The 21,130-nt window shown below is 44.4% G+C and overlaps 2 protein-coding genes across 2 annotated transcripts; one reads left to right on the forward strand and one right to left on the reverse strand.

Annotated features, from left to right (window-relative positions):
- Positions 1-21: 21 nt before the first annotated feature.
- LOC126541890 (glycosylated lysosomal membrane protein B-like) lies at positions 22-17,363 on the forward strand. Its single transcript, XM_050188853.3, has 6 exons — positions 22-453; positions 3,795-4,052; positions 5,623-5,838; positions 7,949-8,176; positions 10,800-11,068; positions 16,812-17,363. Exons 1-6 carry the CDS (start codon positions 373-375, stop codon positions 16,960-16,962), a joined length of 1,203 nt encoding a protein of 400 aa, XP_050044810.1. The 5' UTR covers positions 22-372; the 3' UTR covers positions 16,963-17,363.
- On the reverse strand, positions 17,349-19,821 carry LOC126541896 (transcription factor Adf-1-like). Its single transcript, XM_050188860.3, has 3 exons — positions 19,474-19,821; positions 18,738-18,897; positions 17,349-18,434 (listed from the first exon to the last, which is right to left on the reverse strand). Exons 1-3 carry the CDS (start codon positions 19,616-19,618, stop codon positions 18,029-18,031), a joined length of 711 nt encoding a protein of 236 aa, XP_050044817.1. The 5' UTR covers positions 19,619-19,821; the 3' UTR covers positions 17,349-18,028.
- Between the last annotated feature and the right edge of the window lie 1,309 nt (positions 19,822-21,130).

Raw genomic sequence — 21,130 nt, forward strand, 5'->3', positions numbered from 1 at the left:
AGAGTTTGATGGTTTGATAGCGAAGAAAGAAAGCCCGTTTCAGAATCTACGCCCATGCTCTGCCCAAACTTCGGGGTCCTCTGAACAATCGTGATTACCACTCAGTTGGCGAAGTTTTCTTTTCTTTATTTTGGTCGAAGCCCGCGCAAGCGCGAATAACCCCACGAGCTCGAGCCCGCCAGCTGGCCTTCCTTGCGAGACAGAGGAGAGTTGAGGAGGCATTGACACACACAACCACAACCTCGTGACTGGCGTACTGCAGGTACTATCGTACTATCAGCAGCCAGCGTTATCAGCGTGGCCGAATTTCGAGACAAACTTTCACTGGCAAGTGTATCTGAAATGACAGGCGCGTGACTGGGCGTATGATATATGCTCCTTGTGAAAGTCATGATCGCGAAGGTAGTATTTGTTGCTCTGCTTGCGCACACTCACGCAGCATATCAAAGAAAGGTAAGTGTGATATGGACCTGTTTCTTTTTTGTGCGCACTTGCATTGCAACGCCACTTTGAGCTAACTGGAAGTGACGAGGCTCTGCGTTAGCTATCTACAGAGAACCTCTAGATCTGTTCATAGTTTGTGCGGCGTATTGAACTTTAGGTTGCGACTTTAAACCGTGAATGGCGCATGTGATGTGTGGATGCCGAAACGTAAACTATGGCACGTCTCCGCCCATTTTGCTTACTTTGTTGTGAATTAAAGGCTTGAACTCTATATAAAGTTGTGCCAGATAAATTTCCCTTTGCTTTAGTAGTCCACCTATAGGAGAAATAGCCTAGACTTTAAAAAGCTAAAGCCGTTAGAAATGCAGCCTTCCTTCAAAAAGCGGCAAATCTTACCGGCCATTCGCGGTAATTACACTGGATAAATTCGTTTGAGTTATGCGTCTATAGGGCGTATACTTCGCTGCAGGTTGTACTTTTAAAGGTGAATATATATTCATGATCAGGCGATGTTGACTTTATGTTTGTTACTCTTTTCCTCTTAGAACAATCTGTGATGGGTGTAGGGCAAGAAACATGCTGCCTCATTTAATGTATAACCTTCGCCGAAATTTCTACCTGCCTAGCTCTTGACAATAAACGAGTACAGTGCACCTTGACATATATGTAAGTGCGTAGTGAACGAATAACATCGCGAATTGACATGGATTCGACGAGAAGGTCACATTACGTGCGCTGACTTACTATTACTTTTACTATATCTTAGAAGCGTACAAAATATATAGCATGCACATGGTACACAAAAATAAAGGAACATACAACAATCCTATGCCCGTGGTGGCCTCTTAATCAGCACTGCTTATTCCTTTACACATACACACCAAGAAACCTTTTCTCTTTTTCAGACAGTGTCAGAAATGCCATGCTTACTCATGCGCCATCAATATAGTTTATATTTGCTGTTTCGACTGTTAACCTTGTCATAGGAATGGCTAAGCACTGTTGTACTGTCAAAATGTGTGTATCCACTATCTAGGCAATGTATTCCCAAATGGGTGGAAATGGCTGAGTTCACATTATATTGTGCTCTTTTAATCTTGCATTTACGCACCTGCCAGTTTGATCTGTATATGTTTTACTACATCAGAGGGAAACAAAATAAGCTACATTGCCTGTGCACTAAACAAGATGTCTGCGGTGCTGTGCTGAATAAGCGGCCACCGCCACTTTTTCGCGGGACCAGTGAACACCACGTGGACACTTGCTCTGTTCCCTGTGCTTTAGAGGTTATGAGAAATGCGATCCAAAGTAGAGTACAACTACTTTTTTTGCTTTTCAGGACGCACCTGTTCATTACGTATTCCCTCTGTACACCGCTTCAGCAGACCTTCCGCCAGTGGCATAGCTAGAAATTTATTTGTAGGGGGGGGGGGGGGGAGTTAGCCAGAAACTACCACTCCTTCACTCACTCGCTTTCTCTGATGAAGTAGATCGGTTTTATGAAGATGCTAAATTAGCGATGAGAAAAGTGGAAACTCGGTATACTGTAGTAATGGGCGACTTCAATGCAAAAGTGGGGAAAAAGCAGGCTTGTGAACAAGCAATTGGCAACTACGGCGTTGATTCTAGGAATGCTAGAGGAGAGATGCTGGTAGAATTCACAGAAAGGAATAAGCTACGAATGATGAACACCTTTTTCAGGAAGCGCAGCAACAGAAAGTGCACCTGGAAAAGCCTTAACGGTGAAACAAGAAATGAAATGTATTTCATACTTTCTGCCGATCCCAGCATAGTGCAGGATGTAGAAGTGATAGGTAGAGTGAAGTGCAATTGCCATAGGTTAGTGAGGGCTAGGATTCACCTCAATTTGAAAAAAGAAAGAGTAAAATTGTTCAAGAAAAAATAGGTCAACCTAGAGGCAGTAAGGGTAAAAGCAGGCAAATTCAGGCTGGTACTTGCAAACAAATATGCAGCCTTAGAACAGAGAGATGAAGATGACATGGAGGTAATGGATGAACCTTAACTAAGCTGGCTTCAGAGGCAGCAATTTGAGTGGGAGGCAAGGCACCAAGGCAACCAGTAGGCAAGCTCTCCCAAGTAACAAATGACCTAATAAAGAAATGACAAAGAATTAAAATGTCCAACTCAAGAGATAAGATAGAATTAGCGGAACTGTCAAAACTGATCAACAAGGTGAAAATAAGGTATATTCGAAATTATAATGTGAGAAAGACTGAAAAAGCCGTAAAAAATGGACACAGCCTGAAGTTAGTGAGACGGAAAGTTGGCATAGGACAAACCAAGATGTATGCACTGAAAGGTAAATGGGGTAATATCATCAGCAATCTCGAAGATATAGTAACAGCAGCGGAAGAATTCTATGCTGACCTCTACAGTACCCAGAAGAGTCGGAATACCTCCATTCGAAGAAGTAATGAACAGGATACAGAAACTCAGAAGGTCAGAAGGGTCAGGTCAGATCAGGTCAGAAGGGCCTTGCAAGACATGAAACGGGGCAAGAGTGGCAGGAGAAGATGGAATAACAGTCGATTTAATCAGAAATGGAGGAGACCTAATGCTTGGAAAACTGACGGCTCTCAATACGAAGTGTCCGTTGACTGCAAGGGTCCTAGAAAACTGGAAGAATGTAAACATTATACTAATCCACAAAAAGGGAGACATTAAAGAATTGAAAAATTATAGGCCCATTAGCTTACTCCCAGTATTATATGAAATATTCAACAAGATAATTTGCAATAGAATAAGGGCAACACTGGACTTTAGCCAACCAAGGGAACAGGCTCGCTTCAGGAAGGAAACTTGTCGCAGTTTCCGTTCTTTTATACCTAGCTCCCAGTGCGTCTTGATGCATGCTAATGATGAAAGCATCACACATGCCCACTGGTTCCGCTCGTGATCTAAAACTTGTTAAACATAGTACCCTTCCCCAAAGGAAAAAGAATGCAGCTGCTTGTGGGAACCTGTGGAAGGAGGCAGGCAAGAATGCGGAATTTCTTTATGTTCTGGGTGCGAGCTGCATTACCTAGCCTGCTGACATGAGTATTGAAGGTACCGATCAGTTTCTGCTTGCACGCTTACATTGCAAGGAAATTTTGCGTTTGAGTTTCCTGCATCTTCAAAAATATTGTGTGACGTTCAAATAGTTGTTTTCTAGTGTAACACCGGGGAGAAATCGTTAATTGAAAGGTGCAGCTCAAAATCTGTTGTTTTTCTGCCACTGCATTTTGTCTATGCATTCAAGAGTTGAGTGCAGCCTTTACACTTGATGCTGTCATTATTTAATACTATTTTCATTGACTGATGTGCACGCAACTTTGATGTACTTCCAGCTCACAGCTCATCTCAACCCATTTTGTGAGGACAAGGAGGTTTGTGGCCTCTGCTACGTCACAGCCGAAGGCTCAAATGACACTCTGCATTATTTTTGGTCTGTTTTGGGGACACCAGCTGCACTTGGCATCCAAACCCCACCGGACAGCAAACTCATTGACATTTCATGGGAATCACTACGCGGGCACAACCTGAGCGAAACAACCTTTGCGTTTAGTGGTCCTGTCCTCTCTTCATCAGCTGTCGTCATCTCAAAGGTAATCATCAGAGACCTGCTGCAGTGCTTCGTGCCTGTGGCATTCTGCTGTTGTGTATGCAAAATGCTTGAGAACTTTGAATTAAGTGCGTTAAAGAACCACAGTTGGTCAAAATTAATTCAGAGCCCTCCACTATGGTTTCCCCTACAGCTTGTGTTGCTATGAGATGACAAAAGTGATAAATAAAATAAGTCAGTCGATCAGGAATCAATAAATGTTGAAGAAAATCATTAAATGTCGAAACTGTGCACAGAGTTTTGGTGTGTGTCATCATCAAGGAAGCATGCATAGAATGTTAAATGGTAGTGTCAGAAGTTTAAGAGCTATAAGGTATGTATCGTGTAATAGTATGCAATTTGACGTCAATCACTAGTTCACTAGTTTTATATGCTTACAATAATGTGAACGAAAAAAAAAGGTGAGGGGGAGGTGTTATGAACCTGCCTGCTCAGCTTTAAGCAGCAGTAAGAGTTCCGAGAGCTTAAGGAGCTTACGTAGATTTTGATCAACTTTCCATTAATGAATCAATGAAAGAAAAGAAAGCACTGATGTGTTTTTTCGTAAAGTGTGCATAAAGTTGTAGGAAAAAGTACCTTGCCTGGGGATAGATATTGTATATATATTAAAATTTGAGTACATATGAGTGCTAGCTGCAATGGGAATTGATAATGTGCTATGAACATATGCAACAAGTTATTGAAATATCTTGTTCTTCTTGCATGCAAATATTAGAAACACAATTTTCCATGATCAAGAAGAAATTTTTTGTTTTTTCATAGCCACTGCTACTAAAAAGTTACAACTCCTAAGTAGCAATTTGTAGTGTATGTGATATATGAAACTATTGTCTTGTAAAAACAAACCAAGATTCTGTATTTCCATCATTATACTGGGTATCTTACATAACTCAGACAAAGCCATTTTTAAGGACACTTTAAGCACAAGAAAAAAACAAGGATGATGCGCTCGTCCTTGTGTTGTTCCTTTTCTTTGTCCCTGTTTGTTTTGCGCTCAAAGTGTTTTTAAAAATGAATCTGTTCCAACTAGGCCGACTCGCAGTTATGCTTCAAGAAAAGTGGCACATATCTTAGGCATTTGAGAGCATATAGTTCGTAGTCATCCTGACTTACTCTGAGCATTTATTGAAGTGCAATTAGTTAGCCAAGTTCAGTTATGCAAACTTTTTAAGTTATTCATCTTAAGTCAAGACTAGTGTGTAGTGGCCTGGGAATGGCCCATTGTGTAAGCCAGCAGTTGGCTCATGTAATGTGGACAGAAGACGCAATGAAAGTGTCATTTTCAAATACGCATATTAGAGTATTGTTCTCGATACCTAGACCTTCAAGTATATGACCAGCATGAACAAAACAGAGAAGAAATATAGCCATTTATGCCTCCAAGCAAACTTTCACATTAAAGAAAAAGAAGAGAGAGAGAGAGAGAGAGAGAGAGAGAGAGAGAGAGCATCAACATGCTTTGTTCGCAGAGAGAATGAATGCTGAAATAAGCAAACTGTGCAAGAATACCGTTTTAACAGTCGATCCCACTGCTGCACGTATTTTATTTTCAGCTTTTGGAGTACAATGACCCGGAAAACAAGGCTCATCTTAACAACACTGAGAAGAATGGCACCCACTACATTGACCAGAGCAAACTTTTGTGGAAGGAAATTCAGGGTTGCACTGGCAATGGAAGCAGCTTGGTTACTGCAACATTTATTGCGCATGCCACCACATCTGCTCATGACGAAGGGTTTTTCTCAAACAATGGCACCATACAGTTTACGGTAAGACTACCATTCCACCTGGTATATCAGTCTTAAGTTCATTATGAACCTTCTGTCGTCAAGTGGGGCACACGAATATTAGTTGATTTGAAGGAAGTTGCCACCTGCACTTTTGTGCTTCGAGGTAAAATTAATTGCTGTTTTTTATATTTGTTGCATTGTATTTGATTGTCATATCTTTAACCCATGTTTATCTCCAGCCAGTAAATCTTGACCACTGCAGTGCAACTTATGGGGCAATATGACGCAGTGTACTGCTCGGGTAAAATGAATGTACAAGCACCACTGGCATTGCTGCAATATCCTGTCATTACATTTGGCATATTATTACATAAAGCAGTGCACAGTAATGTTCAAGAGAAAGAGGGCAGCATGTAATGGATGAACTACTCTGCATGTAAGTCTGGTGAGCAACTGTGTCACCGTTATACATTCGACTGAATAGTAGAGCAGTGAAGCCCTTTATTTGAACACTGCTTGTGGGCAATGCCGCTCCCATGTTAGTGAGAAAAGTAGTTAAATCACAAGTGAGGTGTACTTCATCATGGCTAATAACTGTTGTAAGGCACCTGCTGTAGATGGAAAATCAAAGGCTGTGGTTGTATTGTCTGCAGGGTTAGCCATTGGTTTGGTCCACTGCACTCTGTCCTTGACACGCCTAAATTGCAGTGAAACCAAGTGGCATCTACGCCTCACTATATGTCACTGAGCTGTGTGCGCTGACATCTTGTGATGTCAGGGACCCAGAAAAATTTCTTTCTTGCCCATTGTTCTACACTACACAGGGTCGAGAATATATAGGAGATATAGGAGAATTACACAAACACATTGGACAGAACATCTAGTTGCTTTCATTGTAGAAGTTGTCCTCTATGTATAATTGAGATAAACAGGCTGTAGCTTTAATTGCATCTGTCTGATGTGTACTACCAACATGGTGCATTGCTCATATACTTTTACATGCTAACAACATGGCCTTTCTGTGGCATTGTGGAGGGAAAAAAAAACTAGGAGGGAGCATCATGTGACAACCTGGAATCCTAGTCATAAAAAAAAATTAAAAAGAAAGGAGGAATTGTGGAAAAAAGCACCCAGGCAAGTGATGGCAAGCAGTGTGTTTCTAGCTGCCTCGCATGGTCTGGCTTGGTTCACCATCTGCTCGTCTGCTGTGCCAGTTGCACGGCCACTCGGAAGTTGCAACATGAAGCTAACATAAAACTAGTGTTGCCATTGTAATGACAACAGCAGAAAGCAACCAGCACTTTAAGCTACTGTGACCCAAGCCATGTACAGCATGCTGCTCCTAGGATTCAATGCATGATATGCACATTTCCTAAGATTCCACAAGTTAAAGCCATGAGAGAACAGCATCAGAAGAGGATGCCTTTCAAAGGCTGGATGGTTTGACATCATGCTCCTTCCTAGTTTTTCATTTCTTCAGTGTGTGGTATATTCAGTTGCAACATATGGAGTGAGGCCTCTGCACTTGGTCAAGATATGTAAGATGACTGCATTTAGCCATAGATGTTCATGTGTGTGCTTTATGGAATGACTCATCAAAACTCTTAATTATAGATAAATTTCATTAATTTTTCTGTAAAATGAGCTGTGAAACTGTTCCAGTATAAATGTGCATGTAAAATGTTGTGTGGTGACAGTTTCAAAGTGAGTAGACTGTACAGTACTGTTACAGGTGCTATTGTTGACATGAGCTGTTTAATTTAGTCACTAACAACATTTTGCCGATATTATAGCATCAGGGTACAAATACTAACACGAGTCACTGTTTATCACCATGGATATAGCAGGAATTACATTCTCTGTAAGCCATGCTTGTTTCATCTCAATGTTGGCATAGTTTTATAATCGTTTACGTATGTTTGTTCACAGCTTGTTATCAGTTTAAGTAAAGTGGAAAATTGTTGGGTTTCTGTCCTGTGTACAGGATGGCTGAAATGTTGAAAGACAAGCAAATGCCTACCTTTTTCGTATATAATTTTTTATGCCTTTTCTCTTTCTGCAATTGTGCGTGCTGTGAAAGCACATTACAAGTGTACTAGTTATCCTCAACTTTCAATAGCTTTCTTAACCTGTTTCCACATCTTTTTAGCTTGAAGTCCAAGACAGCGATGGCCATGACATCGAGTTTCCGCATCTCTTCTACACAAGCAACAGTAGCCAAATTCAGCTCTCTTTGCTCAACCTTTCACCTCAACTAGGCAAGACGTCACAGTTTGCATTCGAGCTGACTGTTCTTGACGACTCCTCTCATAACAGCAGCTACAGTATCAGCAGTACAAGAACTTTTGATGATGAGTACACACCAGGCGTTTTTACAGTGAGTAGGGCCGTTGCCCAACTTCTCAACAACAAAGTATGTAGTGGTGTTTTGCTTGCGCTGTGACCTGTATCCTTTGCGCACGCACCTGCCAAGGACATTGACTGTTGTTAACCCTCCGTGGTGCCTCATTTTCGTGCCTCTGTGATGTGTAAGGAAATTTCTTTACAGGAGGATGAACAGATGGAGAACAGGTGGAGAGTGAACTGCTAGGCTAGTTAGAATAAACAAGTTTTACGTCAAAACCACACGCACAAGAAAAGAGACAACACGGGCGCTTACTTCAACTGTGTAGTGAGAGTAAGAGCATCCTACATATATAGCCCTCCCGACCTTGAGTGAATGCACACGCATACGAGGCATCAAGTAGATTCGGGTAAAAACATGTTATCTGAGTAAGCGTGAAAGAAATTTCTGCTCGGCCTCCTACAGGAAAACAGATTTGTCACTGACACAATTTGGACCAGCTTTTCTAATGTAAAAATCTTCCAAGGTTTCACGTGCCGTATGCTGCCTGCCTCTATCTAAAATATTCACGTCTCGGAACCATGGAATACAATTGGTGCTAGCCCTGCAGTGTTCTACTAGCCGTTCACCATAATTATTTTCTATATTTTTTGCATGTTCCCCAAGTCGGTCATTTACGCAACGCCCCATCTGTCCAATAACAGGTAGAGATCTGTCCAAGAACAGGTGGAGCATGCTATTCTTGACTTGCCACTGAGTACAACTTGAATTTAGGAAGTTAAGGGAAGATGCACCACCTTAGAAATCTATCTTCAGTAATAATAAAGCTAACTGGATAAAATTGTATGTGTCATACAGAGTTTAATCTCCCATTTTTCAAATGTGTTTTTAGTTTATCAGAACCTTATCTATTTATTTTTCTGTGTATCTCTGAGAGTGGGAAAAAGTATGGTCCCTTGTGCAGGTTTGGAGATTCATATCATGACTGAGTGAGTGTTATAATATAGCCTACATTATGCACATAGAGCACAGATGGCAAGGAAGCTTAAAAATTAAATTTGTTTCGTTTTATTAAAAAAAATGTTAATCTCATCTGCCATTTTCGAGGACACTGTGGAGGGGTTTCCCAATTTCCCCCCAAAACCGCACAATAAAAATTGCCAAAATTATAATATGACCTTGATACTTGCATTCTACACACCACTTTGCACGCACGCACGCAAACTTTGGTTGAGATTGAATCACCTTAAGCGCAAAAATGTTCATGCACAAGCAGAGTGAAAACAGCGTAAATTGAATAAAGTAGAAAAGCGAAATATAAAATTTCGGAGCATTATGTAAGATTCTCTAAATATTTTCAGGAGTAGTGGGCTAATAATTGCTGTTTAGAATAGTCCAGTCAAAGTAATCAAAGTAAATAGAGCCTGGAATGTGTGAATGTGTATGTTTCTCTGCCAAATGCCAAAGGAATCTATGCCAAAACAAAAAGTCAATGTACTTCATGGTTCACTGCTAAATTAAAAGCATAAGTTTAGAGTATGTGTGAACTTTACCTCCTGGCAAGTGTACAGTCATCCGGCTTTGCAGCGGATGATTTGCGATTGGTGGCAGTGGCACCTTTCTACACACCTAGCTGTGCATTCCGTTGGCATAGCTTCAGCCATCACTCAGGAGCTAGAGTAGCAGCTAAGTAAGAGCCACACGTTAGAGTGTTCCCTTTAATAGTGGACTGCACTGTACACAGCCAGAAGCAGACTTGTGCCAAAGGCATGTTCACTTATCACTTACGTGGCTCCTACATGTACAGCCTTTGTCAAAAATATGTAGGCTTGCCTGTGGTTGGTATTTTTGCCAAAAGCTGAACTTGGCTGGGTAGCCTGTAGTGGGTATGGGATAAAAAGTTTAGAAGAAAGTTGCACTGTTTATTGTCCCCCGCCCCCCACCACTTTGACCTTACTCTATTAGTTGTTGAAGATTGGTCCCTCTGAATTAGTAGAAGTGTCCCTTCTTGCTTCTCTCCTATACAAATTACATTCTTGAAGAGTGCACTTTGTTATAAGGAAACCTGCTTCATAAAATGCAAAGTTTAGCAAGCACATCACTACTCATTGTAAGACCAGTTTTATGTAATGCCTTCTTTAGATGCCTTGATACAGTTTTATTTGTCATCTTAAATATATGTCAAGGTGGTTTAAGCCTTCTAGGTATGATGTAACATGTTCTCTTCAGAACCTGCAGATTTGCGAGCTTTCGAGCTGAAACCTAGGAGAAAAGGCTGAGGGGCTGACCTGTGATGAAAGCTTCATTGTTTATTGAGGGTACTCATCTAAAGAGTTATACATATTTTAGTTTAAAATGTGGCTCATGAATGCTGCATACTCTTTTACGTAACATTGCTGTCTGCATTCTAGTGTCATTTTTTACAGGGACAGCAACTGCAGTGTAGTTAGCAAATAAATTCTTGCCACATGAATGCTCTTTACTTCAGCAGATGTGACTTGTAGCTCTTCTAATTGTTACATCTGCGCTCCTTTTCTTATTGGTTAGCTATAATATGTAGGATTGATTTGCCTATGCACGAGCACAACTGCCTTTGGTACTGTGGAGTAATTGTGCGCGTGTTTTCTCATTATGTTGCACTCTTATTACATTGCAGAGTGTGGCCCTGTTTGATGAAAATGAAAATTCCTCGTCCACCTTTTATCTTCATTGGAAGCCAGTCTGCTATCGTGACGCAGGAAGAACAGTGACACTATCGGTTGATGCTGCATATCAAAACCTCACCCCTGCTGCAAGCTGGTGGAGCTTTAATGTGGCAACAGCATGGCTTGCACATAGGGCACCTAAAGTAGCCTCTTCAGCTGTCACTGTGGCCTTTGGCTCAGAAGGTGACGGCTGGTACCAGGAAAACAGCTATGCCACGTGGTGAGTAGTGGGGAAATTTTATGAATGCCATTGCTGGACACTGACCTGAAAGGTTCTCATTAGTATGTGTTGTAATTAATGAGTACATGTTTGTAGGCTTGTTTCAGAGCACCAAAAGTGGCATTTCATTATTTTATGTATATGAAACGAACATGTAAGCTGAACTATTGTATGCTAATGAAACAAATCGTACTTTAAATTTAAAGGGAATCTAAGGCAAACAGTCAATTTATTGTGATAGACTGGTGTTACGAAATAGCAAATACAGTAGAACCTTGCAGAGAATTTCCTATTCATGACGTTCTTGTGGCTGCTAAGTTGCATTTGTCCCATTCTAGCACAAAGCCAATAGGCCAATTCCTGACTGTTAGATATTCCTGGCTCCTAATGCGTCCTTTTTATTGGTTTTCCCTGTTGCACTGAATGATGGGTTAGTGTGTTTGTTTTTACTATATACCACTGTCACTGGGAAGAAAGGTTTAGTAAACATAAAAGCGACTTAACCCTTCGAGAGTCGATTTTTTTTGCCATGTGCGACTGCCCAAGGTCGGTTTTCTTTATTGCAGATTCCAATTGTTCTTAGGGACTTATTTCTAAAAAGATTTACTGTAATTTTTCTAGGGTGACTGTAAAGTGAGAAAAAAATATTTTGCGTTCGTATATATGTACTCTTCATTCATGAATAACAACAATAAAAAAGGAAATAAAGTTATAAGAATTGAAAGTTTGATGCATTGTTAGCACATAGTTCAAGGCTTTGAAGATGTGCACATGAGAATATTTCGCAAGACTCAAATATTCCTGCTCTTACATTAATATGTACATCCATAGCGTAATCAAACTGCGTAGCTGCACGCACTCAAGAAAACTGTGTGGTTGTGTGCCCGTCAAAAAAGCAAAACGTGTGACAAACTTCCGCTAATCTTCATCTTATCGCCAACCAGAGGCAATTAGTTTTCGCAAGTCTCAAAAAAAAAAATGCAATGGAAATGCATGCATGGCAGCATCCTTCCTATGTCCATCCTTTCTATGCACATGCAAGCCAAAGATATTTTACATCATTATTATTATTACCTTTTTTTATGTTCAGAAACATAATATTATAGCAGTATTATAGTACTAGTAATACTAACTTAATAGAAAACAAGAGAGCGAGTAAAGAAAGTGCCACGCTATAGGGGATATATGATGTATGCAGGCTATGGTACATTTATGGCATGATTCTGTCTATGCAAGTCATTGTGTAACCCCTTTCACTTATTGAACGCAGATTTTGTGTTGATACAGAAGTCAAGTGTTATAATTTCATCTGTGAACCTAGTAATTGGACCAAGCGATATTTTTTTCTTCACGTATGTTATTTGTTAACCAATGTAAAGCTTCTTTGCTCAAAGAACATCTTCCAGGTATGTCAAATTAAAAACAGCACTGGTGCGTGCACGATTGCATATGAAAGGTAAAGGGGGTGCAGACTCAGGAATATATTATAGACACCACTCGTTTAATTAAAATGTCTCACCCACATCTCCATTGGTAGTGGTCTATGTTAATTTGTTCTTTGAAGGTTACTCTTAAACAAAAAAAAAACAAGAAGTCTGTGATGAATCCTATACAACCTGAATATGAAGCACAACTATTAATTAATATGAAATTACAGAAGACTATGTGCACATTATGCAGCAATATTGGACACTACAAAGTGATAGCTATAGTACTTGCCATTTATGTCACAGTTAAAGGGCCCCAGAAATGGTTCGGACAAATTTTGTAGTTGCCTGGGGTATAGCTAAAGTTAATCATTCACACCACAATTTGTGTGAAGTGTCTCATATTAAGAGAGCTACGGACAATTATAAGTTACCCTCCTTCATAGTCATGCATTTTCTCCTGAACTCGTTTGCCGAGTGATCGGGGCTAAGTTTCGCCTTCAATAGCTCTGCACCATGATGGCATGTTGTGTTGTAGACTTCTGGTCCTCTATGAACGAGTGCATGAAGCCTCTCCAAACTCTCCGCCAGCTGCTTGGCAGTCGACCCCAAGCGAGAGCTATCAAAGCAGCGTGCGTTGCGAGCATACTGTCGCAGCGTCGAACCTATCTGGTATTCCGGTAACTACACTCTTAAGCAAAATTACACCCTTTTGCCACACAACAATAATCGTCATCTGTCTTGTCCGCATTTCCTTCCTTTAACGCAACGAGCCCGGTACTTTCCAGTAATGAACGGCATGCACGTTATCAGCATGACAAAGCATTCCCGCCAGGAAAGTAGCGAGCGCGGCGTTTTCAAGAAAGGAAACGTAAGCAAGGCAGATGACGATTATCGTTGTGTGGCAGAGATGCACCCCAAAGGGTGTAACTTTGCCTAAGAGTGTACAGGTGAGCTGGACGTTTCGATGGATGGGTGGAGGCATAAACTCAAGCTGATGAAAGAACTTTAGCGTAGACATACGTGAGCAGCTTGATCGGTCCGCACGGTCCAGACACCTGTTGGCGCAGAGCTTGACCAGCCAAAAAAAGCGCTAATATTGCTCTAACCAAGTGTAAAACATTTTAAACATTTACAAAAACAATGTGTTAGCGATTACACTCCTGCGAAAAATTTACACCAGCAGCAAAGAAGAATACATTTCGTTACTGCTACTGTGTGTGGTTGAGCTCCGTGCCACCAAGTGGCTGCACTGTGCAGACCATTCACATATGCACTTCTGCTCATACTGTGAAACGGCACGGTCAAACGGCCAGGCCCTGTCTCCTTGCTCTTACCCGAATACCGGACTCTCGAAACGCTATTGTGGTAGTAATCCTCCGGTGTGGCGGCCGCAAACGCGCAAATCCTGGGGCCAATTGAATAGTGACAGTCCGATGCGCTGCAGCCAGTCCGCTCGTCTGCTGCCTTGCAGAGGGACATGATGTCGCAGCTTGACATACAGTCGAACCCACTTATGACGATACCGGTTTTAACAGTATATCGGTTAAAACAATGAGAAGCTGCTGCAATGCTGATTTTTATATGTTTTCCATGGTGAAATAACCCGCTTACTACAATGCCCCTATACCGCATTATCAGTTATAACAATGAAGTCTGGCTGCTAGGTGTCTGTGCTGAAAGGTAGTGAAATGCAAAATCCTTGAAAAGAAAAAAAGAAAACGAGAAATTCGAGCCGCTGCACGATGGGCCGCTGCCACCGTACGCTCATTTTCCAGCCTCCTCCGCGCGACTCTCTCCTGTTGCCCTTCCACACCTCCGAACATGAATGGGCTACGCCCATAGGTTTACACTGCCCCACCCTCCGGAACACCAATGGACCGCACCAACTGTGCCGCAAGCAGATTGCTCGCATGTTGCTCGCTGGCTCCTCATTCACCACAGTTCTGCTAACAGTTTAATCGCTCGCGTTCTGCTTTGTTGATTGCATCGAAGTCGTTCCTGGCCACGCGGTTTCTCAGCTTCGCTTGACCCGCCACCGAAGCGGTAAATGGTTGATCCACCCACAGATCGTCGGCAACGCACGATGTTGCCGGTGAAAAGAAAGCGCACGTGCTTGCATCAGATCAGAAAGAATGTGCTTGCATCAGATAGTGACAATGGCAGTGATGACGCGGTAGGGCAGGCTGCGTCAACGTTGTCCTCACAGGAGGGCCGGCAGATGATTCAGTCCCTCCGGGGCTTCGTTTTCGTGAGGAACCTTCCGCAGCACTACGTGGAACACGTGGATGCCTTGGAGAAAGATGGCAGCAATCTTCGCGTAAAGCATGCATGGCTCACGGACATAGGCTTTTCTCGTGCAAGCCAGTGAGAAGTACGTGGCGAGATGGTTGTGGCGATCTCTCCTCAGCGTTTCTTCTGGATTTCTCAAGCTGACAGGCTGCCCCGGCAGCCTTCTCGCATTTTTTAAAAGGCCCCTTTCGTGGCCACTAAAGCGATGCCTCAGCGGTGCTCACATATTGCTTGCCACCCGTGACACCTCTTTGCAGTTGTTATAGCAGTGCCATGCTTTAACGCCGACAGCCGCGACTTGTTACAAGCGATCCGAGCACCCAAGAAGCAGTTAAACGAGTGAACACAATCTGCAGCCGGGTAGAGGAAGGTGGTGGGGAGGGGCACTGGCCTCCCCACCTGTATAGTTTTCTCACATCAGCTCTGCCACCCCCCTATTTTGATTTTTTCATTCAACCCGGTTAATAATATTTTCTGGTCGTTATACCAGAAAATATTATGTTCCTAAGGTTTTTAATTCTTTACCCACTGAACTGTACTCTATCTCATCGAAACGGACACTCAAACTGTACCTCAAAACCAATTATTCTTCTGTTTAGTCCTCATTAGAGCCTGTGCCATAGTTTTGATTAGTTTCGTTTGGCCTAGATTGGTGTGTATCCTTGTTTGTTTCACTTTATATCTTTTGTAGCTTGCTATTGCTCGTAGCTCGCGTTTGTTTTTGGTGCTTTGCTTTTGTGTTGTAGCCTCCTCTTGTGTTGTAGTTTGCTTTTGTTTTGTAGCTTGCTTAAGTTTATAGCTTGCCAACCTTGCTTTATTTTTTTTGAGTACTTGTTACTGACTGCCGGGTACAGCCCGACAAGCCTTCATAGCTTGGGCTGACCAGTTTTTGAATTTGCAATATTTTCATGAAATAGAGGATATTATTATTATTATAACAATTATCAGTTATAACTATGGAATTTTCGTGGCACTTGAATATTGTTATAAGTAGGTTCGACTGTATTGACATTGGCTACGTTTGCAGCCCACAACGCAACAAAGTTGAATTATGGTGCTCGCGAAAAGACCGAGACCGACTCTGACTGCGGAGCTCTCATCAAAATGGAGCGTGTTGTAACACTAGCAGACAACATTTGCTGTGTGCCGGAAGTGGTCAAGTGTAGTGACAAATTGTTCTTGTGCATTCTCTTTCCGTTACTTTCTTTTTATAGAAACAAATTAACTAACATTCCAACTATTACGAATGACATTTGTTCACCATAAAGCTGCAAAATTATTGACGACGTGCCCTGGGCAGCCAATCGGATAGCACGCCCTGCTAATGTCATTTCGGCAAATGGCGTCAAATGGGTAGGGGCGGCTTAAAATTCAGCCCAGCAGTGTGTTGCGACAGGCAGCGATGTACATTTTTAATACCTTATAATAAATTGCACACTTTATGCGGAGCATTTAGATGCATGAATTAATGATCAGAAGGACCTACTCTAATGACTCAGTACGTTTGTACAAAATCGTCAAAATTATTGGGGGTCCCTTTGAGAACAACTATCTATTGAAGAATTCATAACTCCACATTGGTCCTTTCCACTCTTCTTATTTATCCTCCTTAGCCAGGGGTGTTCTTGCAACAGTTTCCCAGTCATTCATGCAGGTAGGACTAGAAAAGCAGCAGCAGCTTGTCAATAATGGGATGGCAGGCAGCTCTAGCATAAAAATGTTCTTAAAAAAATTATGGGGTTTTACGTGCCGAAGCCACAATCTAATTCTGAGGCATGCCGTAGTGGGAAACTGCGGAATAATTTGGACCACTTGGGGTTCTTTAACCTGCACATAAGTCTAAATACACGAGTGTTCTCGCATTTTGCCCCCATTGAAATGCGACCGCCGTGGCCGGGATTTGATCCCGCAACCTCGTGCTCAGCAGCCCGACACTATGGACACTAAGCAACCACGGCAGGTCCATATAGTTTTGTATCGATTTCTGTGTATTACAAATGGCATTTCTTGGTTGCTGTGTGCAGGGCTATGTCGAGTGGGTTTGGAGAGAGGCCCCTGGAGCATGTTTCTGTGACAGTGCTCTCAGTTACCTCGGTTGGTCTTGGAATCCCTGCCATCATCGCACTTGGCACAGTGATCTACGTGTCGCTACACAAACCGGAGCCAAAACTGTGATCTACGACACCACCAGAAGAATGGACAAACTACCTCTGCGACTCTGAGAGAGACTTTCGCATACAATGCAGTGTCGTCAGAGCATGTGGAGACTTGGCACAGCCCACCAATGGTTACAACTAGTCCGTACTGCCCATGCAGTTAGGTACTGCCGCATAGCATTATCATTTTTAACGATGACTGCACTAATGTGCCTCATGTCATGTTTGTTATTCCCAGAATGTTCAGTGGTATTTTTATTTTAGATCTGACATATCACAGGACAACTGTGCAACAATGACCCAGCTTTCTTCCTAAAGTTATAGTCCTCTTCAGTTACTACAGGTACATTGTTCAAAATATGCTCTTGAGAGAAAAAGAAAAAGTGACAGCAATAAAGGACAACCTCAGAATCACCAAAATGGCTATTTATTACTGCAAACACTTTGTAAAAAAAAAGAAAAAAAAGGATGGAACTTGCACAGCACTGAAAGGCACTTGCAACTTCTAGAAATGTTCCAGAGATCTGGCTTTGCATGGCAGCATATACAGTTCATTATGACACACACAAACAGACATTGGCACCTGAACAGTAACAGTGTAGACTTAATTCCACTAACTGGCACTCATGGAGTGTCCTTGGCACATGTTAGAAAAATATCACTGTCTTTGGGACGCGGCAACAGAGCCAGTTGTGCCTTGCACCTGGCAAGACTCGCTAGTCATCGTCGGGCTTGGCTACGACTACAATAAAATGAAATCCCTGAATGTCATAGCCAGCGTCCTGTGCACTGGAAGATTTTTTTTTTTATAGAGACAGTTCTTGCATAACACAGTGCATCAAAAACTGAACCAAGAGCTGTGACTGTTGTGACATTGTGGTTGCCACTTAACTAGGTGGCGTGTCGCCATTTCTCTGCTCTTGGCTTCGATGCCCACCACAGCGTCATTTTTTAGACTTCAGTCTTGCTGCTGTGAACAGCTGAAAAGGCACGGAATATTCTCTCTTCATGGCATCACTGGTCCCACGCTTCCTTTGGTAAATATGGCACTGACGGGGAACAAATGTTACATCACTTGGCAGTTCTCATTCGCCAAACTCAAGAACTGCCAGGTCTTGAAGTATCTTGACTTTGGCAAGCGCCTTCTTCTTCAAGGATAGGCGTCGCAGGGAAGGCACGATGGAAAGTGCAAAGTATTCGTCTTCGTCGAGTGGACGGTTAAGGATGTTGAGTACCTCCGATTCAAATGAGTCCATTGACTCATTATTGAGCATGGGTTTCTTCTCGGGTGGCTCGGGACTCTGGTGCAGCCTGAGTGGGGCATAGTCCTCGGGCGCTGCCTGTGGAGAACCCATCACCAGTTTAGGGCAGTGGGAATGAGCAGGAGGAGGGCCTTCTGATGTGAAGCTGTCTTCCAACACAGCTGGCTCACTTCCATTGGAGTAGTGGTCTAAAGCACCTGTGTCTCTAATACCCAGTGGCTGTTTGGCTCTGGAATGTAAAAAAAAAAAAAAAAAAAAATGCTGAAATGTTGCTTGTGCAACACAGCTAATTAAAGGGCTAGGGTACAGCAACCAAAGATGTTTTGTGTTTCAGAAATACAATATGAAGTAATAAGAATAAACATTGCATTGCTATCTTCCAATGTCTTGTACACTGACGGTTAATTTTATATTTGTCACTATTTTAGTCACTATCTTGCACTCGTCATATAGGCGAAACGCCTCTCGGCTGCCAAGTGGACCTGGCGTGCGCGTAGCAAATGGTGCAAACAACATTGGACCGAACACTGACCTTGCAGCTCTACCGCAGTCCTTGTAGAAGTCCAGGGAATTGAAGTACGTCCACTTGCTTTTCCGTGCTTCCCAAGGCAGTTGGCTAGGATGTTCCAATGCCCTCAGTTCTCGAATGTACCGGTCTCTGAGAGATTTCCATAGACGCTGACAGTCGTCAACTGCAATACATAAAAGCGGCATCCTAAAATAACAGACTTACAGCACGTGATTAGTTCATATAGTGCAAAAAAGAAAACGAGGGGGGGGGGAGGGGAGATCAGCCGGCGAACACTGCGCGGATATCGCTCCCGCGACGACGGTTACCTGCTGGCTTTGCGGTCACCTCAGGGAGGCCCAAGTTTTCGGCAATCATTTCAGCACCCACTATACTTACTTTCCACGGCCGTATCACAAAGTCAGGTGCCCGCTTCACGTGTTCAAAATATCGCTGATATATTCGTACCGTAACCACAGTACCGATCAGCCCGCGAGACCGAAAAAAAATAATTCGAACTGTGCGCGCTGCCGATCTCGTCACGTGAAACGCACGCCGCCTTTGTTCAGCAAAAACAGCAAAGCATGCAACACGCGTCCATCATGTTTACTGACGATTGGCGGCCTCGACAGTGAACGTGCAAAGCGCGATAAAGTGGGGAACACTGGAAATTAAAGCATCCCACTGTACGGGCGACAACAGTCGGGGTCCCATTTCAGCTGTCTCGACGACGAAGCGCGACGACGGGTTTGTCACTTACCGGTTTCCATTCCAGTTTCTTGCTTGACCATTTCCCAAACCTCCCTCTTTCTTTCAACATCCCTGTAGCCGAGACGTTTGCAGTCGTAGAGTATCGGGTACTTCTTGACGCTGGATATGAACGCTTCGACAGAGTCCGGAGCCATAGCGCCTGCCGTGTAGTCCGTCTGCGTTGCGCGCGCGACGTTGAGTAGCGACCCTCAGTGGCGGCTAAGCGCCAGCGGCTAAGCGTGGCCAGCGTCCACGCACTGGACAAAGGAAAGCGAAGCTGACGCTCTCGCCACCGCCGCACCCGCACAGACAGACACTGACCCCCGCCGACGAACGAGCGGCGGTGTGCGCCTCCCCCCCCCTCTCTCTAACCAACACACCCCCGGGGAGGTGCCGACCAGCGTCGGAGCGATCGCACCCCCCCCCCCCTTTTTTTTTTTTTTGCTCTCCGCGTCCCCCTCGTGGCCTTCCCCGCGACCGGACCGCACCCCCAAGAAGAGGGGTCGAAGAAAGCGCAAAAAATAAAAGAGAGAGAGAAAGATTCCTCCCAGCGACGTTTTACGCCGGGCTGCTTCGCGCGGCGCTACCCAAGTTCCCGAGAAACATTCCAGACAAAAACGGGCCAGCCGCGCGCTTCCAAGGGCCTGCTCCTAATTACGCTGAAGCCGCGGCGAGCATCAGCGGCGGCGGCGGTGTCTGCCCGCTGCCTGTTTACTTGATGGCGCGCCGCTAACTTGGTCCGCGCGCGCGGCCAAGCAAACAGCCAGAAGAGCGCTCTCGGCCGGGTGGCGGGGTGGGGAGGGAGGGCGCGCATGCCGCTCTCCCTGCTGCCGTCCGGCAGCGGCGGCGACGACGCTCCGAGCGTTGCAGCGGGCGCCGCCGCTGGTTCAAAGATCCGGAGCCCCCCTCCGACCGCGGCAAGCAAAAAGTGTCACGCGCAGAGAAGCCAGCCCCCGCAGCGGCGAAGGGGGACGCAGCGAGTTGGGGGGGCGGCAGAGAAGACGCCCCAGCGTCAAGCCTGCAGCAGCAGGCGCCGCCGGCCTTCGCGGGTCGGTCCTTTCGCCGCCGCCGGATAGGCCGGATAGGCCGGCGTAGCGCCGCTGTTTTTCTCGGAAAAGGGCCGACGCTCCCCTCTCCGTGTCTGCTGCGAGCGGACACGCTGCCGCTGCCGCCGTGAACGCGGCGACCCAGCTAGCGCGGACTCAAGCAAAAAGAGCCAGCGACGACCGAGCGAAAGCTCGCGGGCTGCGCAGCGTGCCCTCGTCGTACGCTTCGCTAGCTCTTCCCCCCAAAAGGAAGCTGAAAGGGACGTTGCCTGGAGCGCCCGAGGGGATGTGAGGGGGGCACCCACGACTTGAGCCCCCCTTCGTCCCTCCTGCTGCTTTTGGTCTGTCGCACCGCCGCGCGCAGCCGGGCTGCTGCTGCTGGCTGCTGATACGGCTGCTAGCGTCGGCGCCAGGCGCGAACAGCAACTGCTGGCACTCCTCTCGCGGCCGGGGGTCGTGAAGGGAGCCCTTTCCCTCGGAGCAGTCCCCTTTTCAACTTCCGTTCCCCTGGTCCGGAAGAGGAGAAAGGCTCCCATTTTGTGTCGCCGTGCTCGCACCACCGCCATTGACGTCGGCCGAGGGCCACAGTGCTCCCGCCGTCGTCGAGCCTCGTCGTCCAGG

This window comes from Dermacentor andersoni, chromosome 2, assembly GCF_023375885.2.
Source record: "Dermacentor andersoni chromosome 2, qqDerAnde1_hic_scaffold, whole genome shotgun sequence".
Taxonomy (NCBI): Eukaryota; Metazoa; Arthropoda; class Arachnida; order Ixodida; family Ixodidae; genus Dermacentor; species Dermacentor andersoni.

Coding starts and splice junctions, on each gene's coding strand:
- LOC126541890 (XM_050188853.3), top strand. CDS start 373: ATGCTCCTTGTGAAAGTCATGATCGCGAAGGTAGTATTTGTTGCTCTG. Junction 5,839..7,948: donor ATGGCACCATACAGTTTACG/GTAAGACTACCA, acceptor ACATCTTTTTAG/CTTGAAGTCCAAGACAGCGA. Junction 8,177..10,799: donor ACACACCAGGCGTTTTTACA/GTGAGTAGGGCC, acceptor ATTACATTGCAG/AGTGTGGCCCTGTTTGATGA.
- LOC126541896 (XM_050188860.3), bottom strand. CDS start 19,618: ATGGCTCCGGACTCTGTCGAAGCGTTCATATCCAGCGTCAAGAAGTAC. Junction 18,898..19,473: donor AGAAACTGGAATGGAAACCG/GTAAGTGACAAA, acceptor TATGTATTGCAG/TTGACGACTGTCAGCGTCTA. Junction 18,435..18,737: donor GACTGCGGTAGAGCTGCAAG/GTCAGTGTTCGG, acceptor TTTACATTCCAG/AGCCAAACAGCCACTGGGTA.